Source organism: Orcinus orca, chromosome 3 (genome assembly GCF_937001465.1).
Source record: "Orcinus orca chromosome 3, mOrcOrc1.1, whole genome shotgun sequence".
NCBI classification, from domain to species: domain Eukaryota; kingdom Metazoa; phylum Chordata; class Mammalia; order Artiodactyla; family Delphinidae; genus Orcinus; species Orcinus orca.
In genome coordinates this window covers 126,261,407-126,276,653 of record NC_064561.1, presented here as the reverse complement: position 1 = coordinate 126,276,653, position 15,247 = coordinate 126,261,407, and the positions used below count along the sequence as shown (strand labels likewise).

Sequence of the window (15,247 nt, the reverse complement as noted above, 5' to 3'; positions counted from 1 at the left end):
TCCTAGGTTCTTATTATTTCTGATAGTTTTTTAGTTCATTCTTTGGGGTTTTATATATAGGAACAAAGAAATAACATCTAAATATATAATAATTTCCTCTATTTATTCTTCTGGTTATAATTTCCCAAAGCCTATGCTAGGTTAGTCACACCACAAATAGGTCAGATATCTAAATTTGAAAAGGGTTCTGAAACTATTCTCTTAAAAGTAAAAGTACAGGAAATATAGCAGCCTATGAGGCAGAAGTTCAGGATCCTAGTTATACTACTAATGAGCTGTGCAGTGCTGGGGAAAATCCTTAACCTCTCTGAACTTCCTCATCAGTAGAATGAGAAAGTTGAGACATATAAACTCGAAATCCTTTTTTAGTACCAGGATTCTATATTTTTGTAAGTTACTTATTAAAGAAATAAAGAAATAAAATAGGCCTCACCATTTTTCCCTGCAACTTTTCTGTTTTTCCTGATCTGTTCTCCACTCTTGAGTCTGGATGAATGCACAGTCTTCCCTTTACCTTCAATCCTTAAAGCAGGATTCTGCATTCTTGAAAAATAAATGTGCTTTTAAAATTACTATCATGTTCTCCACAACCATTCAAAGAGAATCATATCGAATTTTTGACTAATTTTTTTTAAAACTCAAAGATATTTTACTGAGCTGTTGTCAAGCAGGATAGCAGTTTTAAATATGGAGATGGCTCCTGAGTAAACTGCAGATAATTCTGTGACAGACATGCCAGTCATTATCGTTTGTCTCTGTGCCACCTATGGGTTTCTCTCCTTTAGGGATAGTCACCTATAAGTGAGTATTCTGAGGCTCCTGTCCCTCACTCCCCATGCTGGCATGCCACTATCCACTCTATTCACAACTTCTAGGAAAAAAGAGGCAGGCAAAAAAAAAAGGACTTGCCCTGTGGTATGGCACTGATCAAAAACTGTAAAATACTGGCATAAAAGCATATATGGGTAGGTTTATTTTGGTTCTCTCTACTCTGAGAGCCCCAAAATAAACCTACCCATATATCGTCAATTAATCTATGACAAAGGAGCCAAGAATATACAATGGGGAAAGGACAGTCTCTTCAGTAAATGGTGTTGGGAAAACTGGACAGCCAAATGCAAGAGAATAAAGCTGGATCACAATCTTTTTTTTTTTTTTTGTGGTACGTGGGCCTCTCACTGTTGTGGCCTCTCCTGTTGCGGAGCACAGGCTCTGGATGCACAGGCTCAGTGGCCATGGCTCATGGGCCCAGCTGCTCCGCGCGGCATGTGGGATCTTCCCGGACCGGGGCACGAACCGGTGTCCCCTGCATTGGCAGGCGGACTCTCAACCACTGCGCCACCAGGGAAGCCCCTGGATCACAATCTCACACCATATACAAAAATCAACTCAAAATGGATTGAAGACTTGAAAGTAAGACTTGAAACCACAGAACTCCTAGGAAAAAACATAAGTAAGCACCTTGACATCAGTCTTGGCAATGATTTTTTGGATTTGACACCAAAAGCAAAAATAAAGAAGTGAGATTACATCAACCTAAAAAGTTTCTGCACAGCAAATGAAACTATCAACAAAATGAAAAGACAACCTACAAAATGGGAGAAAATATTTGCACATCATATACTTGAAAAGGGATTAATATCCAAAACATATAAAGAACTCATACAACTCAATAGCAAAGAGAAAAGCAATCCGATTAAAAAACGTGAGAGGAACTAAAAAGACATTTCCAAAGAAGGCCCAAATGGCCAGCAGGTACATGAAAAGGTGCTTAGCATCACTGATCATCAAGGAAATGTAAATCAAAACCACAATGAGATATCATCCCACACCAGTCAGAATGGCCATCATCAAAAAGTCTACAAATAATAAATGCTGGAGAGGGTGTGGAGAAAAGGGAACCCTCTTGCACTGCTGGTGGGAATGTAAATTGGTGCAACCATGACGGAAAACAGTATGGAGATTCCTCAAAAATTAAAAACAGAACTACCATATGATCCAGCAATTCCACTCCTGGGTATTTATCCAAAGGAAACAAAATCACTATCTCAAAATAATATCTGCAGTCCCATTTTTACTGTGGCTTTACTTACAATAGTCAAGACATGGAAGCAACCTAAATATCCATCTATGGATGAATAAATAAAGAAAATGTGATACACACACACACACACACACACACACACACACAATGGAATGGTATTCAGCCACAGAAAAGAAAAAATCCTGCCATTTGCTAGAACATGAATGGGCCTTGAGAGCATTATGCTAAGTGAAATAAGTCAGAGAAAGACAAATACTGTATGATCTCACTTACATGTGGAATCTAAAACAAAAAAACAAAAACCCTAAACTAATAGATACAGAGAACAGACTAGTTCTGGAGGTAGGAGACAGTGTGGGTGGGTGAAATGGGTGAAGGTGGTCAAAAGGTACAAACTTCCAGTTATAAGATAAATAAGTCCAGGGGATGTAATGTACAGTATGGTGACTATAGTTAATAATACTGTATTGTACATTTGAGAAGTTGCTAAGAGAGTAGACCTTAAAAGTTCTCATCACAAGAAAAAAAATTTTTAACTATGTGTGGTGAGAGATGTTAAAGAAAGAAAACTAGCATTAAGCTAAAATACAACAATTTCCCATTACTTTGTCTTAAAAAAAGAAAGTAAAAGAGTTTTCTGGGGTTTTTTTAAATTGCAAAATTAATAAAATAACAAAACTGAAAAATAAAGTTCTTTACTTAGAGGTACACTGACTCTAATGTCCCAAACACAGAATTATGTATTAGGTTGGTAGCATACCTGAAATTCTCAGTTGAAGAGTTATTATTTGTTTGATCCTCACAGCCAAGTATTTTGGGTAAAATCTTTTCTGGCATCTTATATATGTCATCTGTGGGCTTTGCATCTCTGCCTACTTTCAGTCTGGATGATCTCCTTAACACACATGGAGTGTCCTGGTCAGAGCTATTTTCCACCGGCTTTGAATTTCCCTTATTATTTAGTGGATCACAAGAGGTGACATTTTGATGAACCAAAGTTTGCAATCCAAATGGATTTGGGTCTTCTAGACTCTGTAATAAGATGTAAATACATACACAAATAATTACAACAATGCAAAAAAATAAAATAAAATTAGAAGAAATTAAGTTTTATCTTGTCCTTTGATTACACAAAAATACCTTATAAGATGGAAATACAAAAACCCATAGACATATGTGAACATAATGTAAATTTTATCATAGTTAATGTAACAAATGACAATGCAGATTTAAAAGCCTAAGACAAGAAAAGCATAAGTAAATATTATTTTTATCAATATTCATCCTTAAAACTCAAGGATAAACCTAAGGTCACTCTGGGTGCTTTTATTTCATAGGAAATGGGTAGCATGAAATGATGAGAGACACATAAAAAGAGTAGTACTGTCACGCCAGGCCAGATCAGTGTTCTATTCAGCCTAGTATTTTGTTATTTGATAGCAACAGTAAGTGATATTTGTGGGATGAGATACTATATCACTTCCATTATATTGATTTTAAAAGGTTAGCAGTATATCATGAACAGCGCTAACTTCCCCTTAAAGTTAAATCCATTACAGATTTAACTTTTGTGGGGATACATATTTTTATACATATCACATAAACCTTTCTTGAGCTTATTTATATATCCAGCTTGCAAAGCTTCTCAAGGTAACAAGTTTCATATTTTATTTAAAATATTTATTTATTTATTTATTTGGCTGCACCGGGTCTTAGTTGCAGCACACGGGGTCTTTGTTGCCACATGTGGGATCTTCGTTGCGGCATATGGGATCTTTAGTTGTGGCATGCAGGATCTAGTTCCCTGACCAGGGATTGAACCCGGGCCGCCTCCATTGGGAGCGCAGAGTCTTAACAACTGGACCACCAGGGAAGTCCCACAAGTTTCATATTTTTATTATAGCTAAGTAAAAGAGTATTTACTTTGATTTGTTCTAAATCAATCTCTTTTCTACTTCTAAGTAGACTTTTTTTTGAAGACCTCCTAAGTGCATGCTCACTCTATCAATACCAGTCATAATTTCCTACACTTTACTCATATTACCTCTTTTTAGATTAGAATCCTGGAATGTTTAACTTAATCTTCATGCCCTATCCCCATGATTAGTTTCTCTTTTTCTGGATTTTTAAACATATCATTATATCTGTTTTGAAATTTTTTGACCAGAATTGCATGCAGTATTATTCCAGGTGTGTATGTTATAACCTGAGCTTAGTATCATGTTATTTAAATCTTCCAAGAAATGTTCACAGGAGCATTTTGGTAATAGCCAGAAGGAGGATAGAAAAAAAAAAAAGAAAAAAAAATCCAAATGACCATCATTAGTGAATTGGTTAAATAAATTATATTATTATACACACACACCCATAGAGTGGAATACCATTCAACAAGTAGAAAGATTTAAGTAGTGCTACTTTTGTTGACACAGAAAGATAACCACAATGTATTATTAAATTTTAAAAACAAATTGCAAAGCATTATGTATAATATAATCCCATTTATATAAAATAAACTTACATAGAATTATGCATAGAAAAAAATGGAGACATGCAGCAAACTGTTAACAATGATTATCTCTGGAAAGTGGAATTGTGGGAGACTTCCTCTTACTGTAATGTTTGATTTTTTTTTAATAATGAGGATGTGTTACTATTATAATCAGGAAAAAATAAAGATTATTTTTAAAAAGAAAAAAATTGTCAACATGAAAAAGGGACTTGGCAAGTGACAGGCCACTCCAGGGTCTCCAAGCATAATAGTCCAGGAATTCTACACCCAAGAACTGTGTCACCTGACAGTATCCTCAGACACAGTATGCAAAGTTGTACTGAAGCCAGGCATAATTTTCTCCCTCTCCTGGCAGTCCAATTGCATATATTTTACTTCCAACTAGAAACTGATGTGGGTATCTTCTCTCTACTCTGCACCTAGGCAGACATAGTGATTTTCTGAGCTAACTGGGAAAATTCTGGTAACAAATTTTTTCCTTCTTCTATATAAGCAATGTAATGATGATATATCTTTTCAGGTTTTCAGAAGAGAAACTTATCTATTTTAACTTTTAACCCCTTGAAAACTCTACCCCGGGAACCTCAATAAAGGTAACTATATGCTTCAAAGTCAAAAAGTATCTTCTGAGTGTTGGTATTTGGGTAGAAGGTTTGAATTTAAAATAAAGTATATGGGCAATGAAGACTTGTTAAAGGTCACTATAAAAGGCAAAATCATAGACTCATACTTGCACTTACTTGCTGCACTGAAAGATGCTTGTCCTGTAGCTCACCTAACTTGGAATCTTGTTCAACTGGTTGAGTAGAACAAAGAGTCTCAAAATTCACCTCTGCTATTTGTGTACAATCTTCATCAGTCTGAGACATACTGGGCTCCACTCCTAAACATTCATTTCCAGCACTGAGACTGGTATCTCCCTCTTTTCTGTGACAGATGGGTTCCACCTTGGCTTCTGACAATGTGTTTAAGGCTGCTAACGACTCAGCTGGCAATGCATCATCCTTTGAGTTTTCTAGTAAATCTTTGTGACATGTCAAAGGTATTGATATGGAACTCGAAGAATTGCTCAATGGGTTCATCAACTCTCTACATTGAAAATCACTCATTATTCTAATCGGTCTTTCCTCCTGGGTGATTTCTGGTGATGTCAGTAACTTTTCTAAGGTAGACACAAAAGTTTCAAGAGAGCTTTCTTCATCTTTGGTTTCTTCAGAAGTCATGGTCAATGTGATGTCCTTGCTAGGCTCCTTCTCTGGCTCTATTAACAAGTTCTCCTTTACAGCAAATGTACCAAGTTCTTTAATAGTAGTACTTGAGAGAAGGCTTATTTCAGGAGAGTCTCTGTCTCTACTTAGTTCCTGTATATTCCAAATAGAATTTACATCATTATTACATATACAAAAAAGTGTTTAAAATGAAAATGTTATAGTTTTCTAGTTCATCATGTTGCTAAGTTACCACCAAAAGTTTTATCAACTTTCCTCCCTTCCATAAATAAAAATACTCTTTATTGGGGCTTCCCTGGTGGCGCAGTGGTTGAGGGTCCGCCTGCCGATGCAGGGGACGCGGGTTCGTGCCCCGGTCCGGGAGGATCCCGCGTGCCGCGGAGCGGCTGGGCCTGTGGGCCGTGGCCGCTGGGCCTGCGTGTCCAGAGCCTGTGCTCCGCAACGCGAGAGGCCACAGCAGTGAGAGGCCCGCATACCACAAAAAAAAAAAAAAAAAACAACTCTTTATTACTTTCCTATACCAAATTACTAATGACTGTGAACACATGGTTAAACATTTAATAGTAGACCAAGGGTAAAATTGGCCGGGCCATAATTACAGATGGCAAATTATCTATTCAGCTAAGTTTAAATTATCTGGGCTAAGGGAAGACCAGAGATAACATGGATAGTTAAATCAACAGATAATCTAAAAACTTCACTGCAGTTAATAGTTGAAAAATTCTCCCTTGCTAAAAATCCCTATTGAATTTTATTAATTAACCAGGAACAAAATTGGTGTAGTTTCACCTTCCTTTTATTCCCCACCTCTGTACGCATATGTAAATGTGATGTAAAAAGGCCAAAGGACAGGTGGTCAGGGAGGAGAAAAGGAGAAATGAAAACAGTTCTATGTAAATATTACAAGCTCTGGCTATAAATCAATGGTTCTGACTTATGGTTGTTTTAAACAAAAAACACAAAACTACAAAACACAAAATGACTATTATCTTCAAAGACATCACCTTAATAGGTTATACCTGTTCTCACAATATTTCCAATGATCAAAATATTATTAGACTTCCTCTTTTGAAAGCGCTTTCAAAATTGTTTATAAGCCATTCAAGAAAATCAGTCTCAATAACTTAAAGGCATTAAACTTTTTTTCAACATTGAAAACTGTTAATTTGCTTGACCTTAAGTATCAGAATGGGTTTCAGTGACTTCTGCCTGTTTCTAAAAATCAAATCCACCTTCACTGACACATCACTCTTCCAGAATGCACTGTAACTTGTCAGCCCTCTAATACTATGATTTGATTTGAATAAGGGAAGTGAAAACCATTTTATTCTCCCTCTCTTCCTTTTCTACCTGCCACCATTTATATTCTCTGTACATAGCATCCAGAGCTTAATAAGATATATTTATTAGCAATGCAAACTATAATTTGCTCAGAAAGATAAAAGAAATTTAGAAGGAATTGAAGAACTGGATCCTATCCATTCTTGAAGTCATGTTCAAGATCTCCCTCTTATCTGAAGTCCTTATACCTACTAAATTCAAGGCCTTAGATCTAATAAAGTATATATATATATATATATAGAACTCTGCCCTAAAGGAAATTAATTCCTAAATTAAGATTGAAGGCATTAATACATAAGACATTAAATAAACTATAAATCGTGCTTCGCTGCTGGCACAGTGGTTGAGAGTCCGCCTGCCGATGCAGCAGACGCAGGTTCGTGCCCCGGTCTGGGAAGATCCCACATGCCGCGGAGCGGCTGGGCCCATGAGCCATTGCCGCTGAGCCTGCGCGTCTGGAGCCTGTGCTCCGCAACGGGAGAGGCCACAACAGTGAGAGGCCCGCGTACCGCAAAAAAATAATAATAATAAAATAAATAAATAAACAAACTATAAATAATGTCAAAAACACTGCATGAACTCAAATGAATGGCATAAACCATAGCCCTAGTGTAACAAGAATAAGTTTTCTGGGGGGAAAGAAAGGGAGGCAGTGAAGGGTTTTCAAGATTGCCTGAAAAATGCTCGGTTAAACAAAGTTAAACAGATTTATTTACTACAAGACTTTTCAAAACGTGCACTATAAATCTCTGAGGAGACTTTAGGATACAGTGTTCTCTAAACTTCTTTGTTCAAAAAAGTCCTTTATTCTCAGAAGATCTATTAATGTCACAGGAGGCAAGTGATAGGGAAATACTGATATAGTGAATAAGCAACGTTAAAGAGGGAGCAATTACTTTGGTCAAGATCACCACAGTCATCTGAGACAGATCCAAAGAGGAGATGGAACTTAAGCCAGAAATTAATGATTTGTGAAGGCGTAAAAGTAGGAAAAACACGTATTTCTTAAGCACCAACTAGGTACCAAACACCGAGAACCATCACTGCTCTCAGTCCTCACTATAATCCTATGAAATGAGTATCACTTTCCGTATATTACACATGTAAATGACACACTTGCCCTTGGAACACAACCTATGTGGTTCCAAATTTTATGCTCTTTCCCTTGCTTTCTGGCTTCTGACTTAAACAAAGGCATGGAGGTGGGAATGTGTAAGGTATACCTGAGATGAAGTAAGGTACAGGTGTATGACGGGGTTGGCCTGGGGAGGTCCTTGATTGTTGGAGTCTGTTATGGGCAGAGCCAATCTTATAGTCCTCTGATTTCCCATAGTACCAAGCAGAAAGCAAAGCCAAAACAAGCCCTCAGGTACATGGTTACTGATTAGTAACTGGAAGATGGGAAAGCAGTATCCAGCAGGAAATATTAAAGGAACAAGGGTAATAGACAAAGCAACAGAAGGCATTTTTGCTATTACATCTCAGCAACTAGTTTGATATTAAATTATATGCTTCTCCTCTAGATAAAGAATAAAAGACTTATAATGCTAGACAAGAGACAGATCAAGAAAATTCTATTTCATTAGAGATAAGGAAGAATAAATACTGAAATGGGTCTCCACGACAGATGTAAGAAACGTGTCCTCGCGCTTTCTGTCTGACTGTGGCAGCCCAGACTGAATGCGGGAATGCAGGGAAAAATTTTTTGCAACTCGCAAAAAACCCTGTGAACAGTGAAAGCCTGCTTTATTCCAAAGACAGATATACAAGAGTTTACGAGAAAAGTACTGGAAAATTATTCCCCTTAAAAAAAAACAAAAACACTGAAATGGGTTGTTACACAATTCTATCTATTGAAATGGTTTAGTCATATTCCTGCCTAGGGGAAAACTTAAATGAACTTGATACTTTAAGCAACATAATGTTTTTAAAAAAATCTAAACCCAAGATTTGAATAGCTAATTTCTATTATACAGACCAACCTTTTCTGGGTGTGTTAACACTTTAGGATCTTCAGCCTCAGGTCCTAGAAGATAACATTATATGTTTTCATTCCAGTTTTATTAAAGCATTAAAACATATTGTCTCACTCAGCATTTCTTAATCATATAACTTGAAATGACTCCCTCATTCATGTGATATATCAAATATTTAATAAATATTATACCAATTTATTGATATAAAAGTATGTTGGCAATAAAATTATGAAATTCTTCCATTCCTTAAAAAAATATTTCACATGAAGCCAGGTAATATTATAATTGTTTGGAATTAGTTTAGTTAAAAACCAACCTCTCTACTTTGGCTGAGTTATCCTAAGTATTCGCAACTACATGGAAAAATCATATCTACTTTCTCTGTGTCATTATCATCTCCATTATAGGTAACAGAATTTAAATGAATTCATGCTGTTGAGTTAGGCATAAAAAGAAACATTCATGTAGCGGCCAAAAGGAATCAGGAGATGTCCTAAAGGTACATGTATCAACAAGTCTCTATTTCTTAAAGTTATTAAAAATTTTTAAACATTCTACGATAGTTGCTTTTTTTTCCTGTATTGAGACTACCTTTTGAACACTACTAACATTTTTTGAGTATCATTATGAACTCATGATTTTTTTTTCACAAACTTATTTCCATGAACCAAAATCATGTTAGTTTTTTTCCCCAGCTAATTTGTCACAGGTTGGCCAGTGGGAGCACAATTGACCTAGCTCTTTACCCTTTTAGCACTGCCCCCTGACATCCTTGAAAGCATTTTTGTTTTCCAACAATGGTAAGATTTTCAGATCCATCCTAATATCTTCAAGCTCCAAGACAGATCAGCTATCCTTTTAGGATCCCTGGTTTGCTTGGCATTTGTACACCCATAGCACCCATACACCTGGCACTTAGCAGGCTCAATAAATATTTGTTAAAATAATGAATAAATAATATTACAGACCAAAATCCAGGCACTAGGAGGGCATGCAAGAGTTGGTGATGGCGTTAAGTGGTACTGCTATTGTTGTAGTAGCAACAGATCAGAAGACAGAGATTTTAAAACTTAGCTTTTCAACTTCAAGTATCACGTCCTTGTGCCTTTTCTTATAATACAAAGTTTCAATGACCACTAAGAATATTTACTACACTGTCATACAACATACATAGGTGGCACTTCAAAGTGAAAGACAGCTACCCTCTAATACAGCTGAAATCAAGTAAATGGCCTGCCTAACTGCCAGTCAAGAAAGACATGACATACATATTAAGAATGCTATGAATAGAGAAAACAAACATTGTTTTCAAATTTGAGCCCCCAAATTATAAGTCAAAAAAGTAAATGTGGAGGAGTAGGTATTGACTGCACCTGAGCTCTTCGCATATGGGCAACTTTAAGCAGCATGATTCCAAGGTCAACAGCAACACTGATTTCATATGTAAAAATGTATGCAAGCAATGTATAGTAGACCAGCCTAGTTGTAAATAAATCCATATCTAATTAAGCCTTCTATTTTCAGGCAAAGACAAATTCACTTTATATGACTCTACTCATCAAAGTGTACCTTGAATACTCTGGTGGTTCAGTGAAAGTTCAGCCTGGGGAAATGACACAGTGAACGCTGGACAACTTTTTCTAATCCTAAAAAAAAAAAAAATCAATCAATTAATTAATAAATACATATAAAGTTTCAAATGGAAAAAACCCCACTATTTCTCATTCAGATACAATTTAAACTTCTTTTTAATTTAAAGGAATTTCAAATAGGATCAACTTCTTTTGCTCCAATTACTAGCAATTTGTTAACATTTAAATTTCAAATGGCTGCAAAAATGGAGAGAGCCAAAAAAATTAAGGAATGAACTTTAGGAGTGTAGACAAGCTAAACTACATTTAGGTCTGAAAGTAACTTTGGAGATGACTGTCTACCAAATAGAAAGGTGGAGTGAGAGAGAAAAATTGGTCCTAATTTATGAAGCTTGACTACTTAAATCCTCAAATACACTGAAAGTTTGTCATTATAGCTTGAGATGTAAGTGAAAGTCACTCATGAGAAAATTCTCAGACATTATTTACCTTTCTTGTATTTCACAGCAGGGGAAAAAAAGGTAGGAACTACTGAAGGGAAGAGGTTGTGAGCAAAATAAAGGTCAAGCCTAATCTACAATTTTGATCATCTACCCTGGGATAATTAAAAGTTGACTGTAAGCTGGGACGAAGTAAGAAAGTAGCGTTGGCATATATACACTACCAAATGTAAAATAGACAGCTAGCGGGAAGCAGGTGCATGGCACAGGGAGATCAGCTCGGTGCTTTGCAACCACCTAGACGGTGGGATAAGGAGGGTGGGAGGGAGACGCAATAGCGAGGGGATATGGGGATATATGTATATGTATAGCTGATTCACTTTGTTATACAGCAGAAAATAACACAACACTGTAAAGCAATTATACTCCAATAAAGATGTTTAAAAAAAGTTGATTGAAGAAAAGCAATCAGTTAACTATTTTTTTCTCAATCTAATTTACTATACAAATGCAATCAAGATATCTTCCTTTAAAAAAAAAAAAGCCTCTTGTTCCAGTTGTTTTAAGAACAGTTTTTATGAACCAGGCATAGCTACTTGAATCCTAAGCAAGAATAATAAATTGAACATTCTCTCCTGCCTAAAAAAATAGAAGTGATCAGTATAAGCTATCTTGAAAATGAATCTGCTCATATAGAATAATTTCTATGAGGCAAATAGAAAAGAATGCCATTTTTTCCCCTAAAACATGATTCTTTGAGTACAAGCTGATTTAAAATAAAACAAAATCGTAGTTTGAATCAACAGCAGAATTTTTTCCTTAATTATAAAAGAGAATTTAACACAGAAGTTTTGAAAATAGAGCAAACTTTCATCTAAGGTATTAAAAAATAATTATTTATATTAGGCAAGACTGCAAACAACATACATGTCCAATATTAGCGAAATGATTAAATGAATTACAGTATAGTAAGTTATACAATGAAATATTATGAGGTCATTAAAATTCATGTTTTTACAAAATATTAATGATGTGAAATAATAATTGTGATAAACACTACTTAAAATTTGAAAACAGGGGTAATTCCCTGGTGGTCCAGTGGTTAGGAGGCTGGGCTTCCACTGCAGGGGGCATGGGTTCAATCCCTGGTCAGGGAACCAAGATCCCACAAGCTGCATGGTGTGGCCAAAAAAAAAAGAAAGAAAGAAAGAAAAAAAACAGGAAACAAAAGTATCTGCAGAATAATCCCAATTTTGTAGAAAATATGAACAAAACAAAAATATATAGAAAGCCTAAAATAAAATGTACCAAAATGTTAACAATGGTTCTCTCCAAGCTGTGAGACCATGGATGCTGCATTAGTCTTTCTTAGTCTTTTCTCTTTTTCCATTTCTGTAGATGAACTTATATTGCTGATATATTCAGTAAAAGGATTATTTTAAAATAGTGATTCTCAAACTTTTGGTCTTTGGACTCCTTTACACTCTTAAAACTTAGTGAGGAACTCAAAGAGCTTTTGTTCATGTGGCTTCTATTTATTTATATTTACATATTAGAAATTAAAATGGAGAAAAATGTTAAATAATCATTAATTTTTAAGTAACAGTAATAATCCAATATATTATTATATTGTTATGAAACATTTTTGCATTTTCCAAAATGAAAAAAAATTTAGTGAGAAAGTGGCACTGTTTCACATTTTAAAAAATCTCTTTAATGTATGGCTTAATGCAAGACAGCTGCCACCTGAACTGCTATAACACATTCAATCTTTTGCGATATATATATATATATATATATATATTTTGTTTGTTTGTTTGTTTGTTTGTTTGTTTTGCGGTATGCTGGCTTCTCACTGTTGTGGCCTCTTCCGTTGCGGAGCACAGGCTCCGGACGTGCAGGCTCAGCGGCCATGGCTCACGGGCCCAGCTGCTCCACAGCACGTGGGATCCTCCCGGACCGGGGCACGAACCCGTGTCCCCTGCATCGGCAGGCGGACTCTCAACCACTGTGCCACCAGGGAAGCCCTGTGATATATTTTTTTATTTGAAGTATATTACAAAAATCTGGCCTTATACAGATATGCAGTTGGAAAAGGAAGGAGTACTTTAGCAGCCTTTTAGGATAATAGTGCATATTCTTTTTAGATAACATACCAAAACTCTAAAAGCAATAATTTCCTTAAAGGTTACTGGAAATGTGAAAATTGAAACAAAATCAATGAACTTTTATATTGGTCTACGCTGCACTTTGAACGGATCTTTTACTTGTCTGTGGGTGATGCTGTGACATTATGCATCGGTCTTTCAGAAAATACTGATTTGCTGAGTTATGCAGCTCTTCCCTATATTGATCTGTTTCATCATAAAAATCTCAAAAAGGTCACCTTTGTAAATATTTCCACTGATCTTACCAGAAAGTTCAAGAAAATGTCTGCCATATACTCCACTGTGAATAAACAGTTTGTTAGTTATTCTTCCAAGTTAAAAAAAAAGGTGAAACTATTTTTTTTTACTAATCTTATAACTCAAACAAGTGCACAAGTGCTCTTAAGACAACTATCACACTTTACACAGAAGCGTAAAAAGATATATATTCAAGGGTAGAAATTTAATAAAACTAATAACTTTTCTGCTTCATCAAATGCACTAAGTAAAACTGGCCTTTTTTTTTTTTAAACCGCTAGTACATGGCTGTGAAAAATACGGTGACTACCAGTCCTATTTGGTGCCACTGCCCTGATGCCTACTAAGGCTCCAGCTTTTTATCCACCATTTGCTTTAGCACCGTAAGTGCAAATGTCAATACCATAAAATAGGCAAATAATGTGTTAGCATTATTATGAAAATAGTTTTGACCTCACAGATCCTCTGGGAAGAGCCTCAGGGACTCCCAGGGGGTCCACAGGCTTTACTTTGAGAACCATTGTTTATAAAAAAATTGAAAGGATAAGGTCTCTTTAAGTATAATAGTTCTATGAAAGTCTAATTTCAATAAGCTCTACAAATTCTTCCCTCATGCTACGCTATAAATTTGCTTTTTAAGTAATATTAGAGAATCAACTGATTCAGTCTTTCTCATGCAATGAAACTTATCTACAATGTTTGTAAAATAACATATATTTATGTTGCTAAAGGGACAATTATTCAAAAATATACAGTAACTCTAAAACTCTTAAGAAAAAGAACACTTATTTTATATGTGTAAAATGACAAAAAATATCTATAATATAATAATGCCCAAAATCATTATACTTACTGTAACGGAGCTTCATTTTGTTCCATTTCATCTTGAGGTTGCTAGAAAGAAAGAACAGTAGTTTTTTCCAACTGAGGAATACTAAGCTAATACAACAAGCTAAAAATTTAACATTTAAGATATGTTATTCTTTCTTAGTATCTTTTTTTATTGTGGTAAAATATGTAAAACATAAAATTCACCGTTTTGACCATTTAAAGTTCTGTGGCATTATGAACATTCCCATTGATGTACAATCAACACCAACATCCATTTCCAGAACTTTTTCATTTTCTCTAACTGAAAGTCCATACCTATTTAAACACTAACTCCCCATTTACTCCTCTCCCAACCCCTGGCATCCATGATTCTTTCTGTCTCTGTTTTGACTACTCTAAGTGCCTCATATAAAAGGAACCATACAATATTTGTCCTTTCGTGACTGGCTTATTTCACTTAGTAATGATGTCTTCAAGGTTCATCCTTGTTGTACCATGTATCAGCATTTCTTTCCTTTCTCAGGCTAAATAATATTCCATTGTATGTATGTACCACATTTCATTTATCTACTCATCTATTAATGGACACCTGGGTTGCTTCCACCTTTTGGCTATTGTGAGTAATGCGTCTATGAGTGTGGGTATACAAATATATTTTCGAGTCCCTGCTTTCACTTATTTTGGGTATATAACCAGAAGTGGAATTTCTGGATCATATGGTAATTATATGTTTAATTTTTTGAGGAATCACCATACCATTTTCCATAGCAGCTGTACCATTTCATTCTACATTTCCCACCAGCAATGAGCAAGAATTCTAATTTTTCCATATTCTCATCAATACTTGTTAATTTTGTTTTGGTAATAGCCATCCTGATGA

General features: G+C 35.5%; 1 protein-coding gene across 8 annotated transcripts in view; it reads right to left on the bottom strand.

The window, feature by feature from the left end:
- The window catches only part of ANKRD31 (ankyrin repeat domain 31), a 134,009-nt gene that overhangs the window by 99,285 nt on the left and 19,477 nt on the right, over positions 1-15,247 (bottom strand). For all 8 annotated transcript variants that reach the window (XM_049707675.1, XM_033430034.2, XM_049707678.1 and 5 more), the window contains 6 exons: positions 14,390-14,430; positions 10,669-10,745; positions 9,106-9,149; positions 5,294-5,914; positions 2,805-3,076; positions 434-543 (listed from right to left, as the gene is read on the bottom strand). In XM_049707675.1, the coding sequence (XP_049563632.1) occupies positions 434-543; positions 2,805-3,076; positions 5,294-5,914; positions 9,106-9,149; positions 10,669-10,745; positions 14,390-14,430 (1,165 nt within the window). The remainder of the gene's footprint in view (positions 1-433; positions 544-2,804; positions 3,077-5,293; positions 5,915-9,105; positions 9,150-10,668; positions 10,746-14,389; positions 14,431-15,247) is intronic.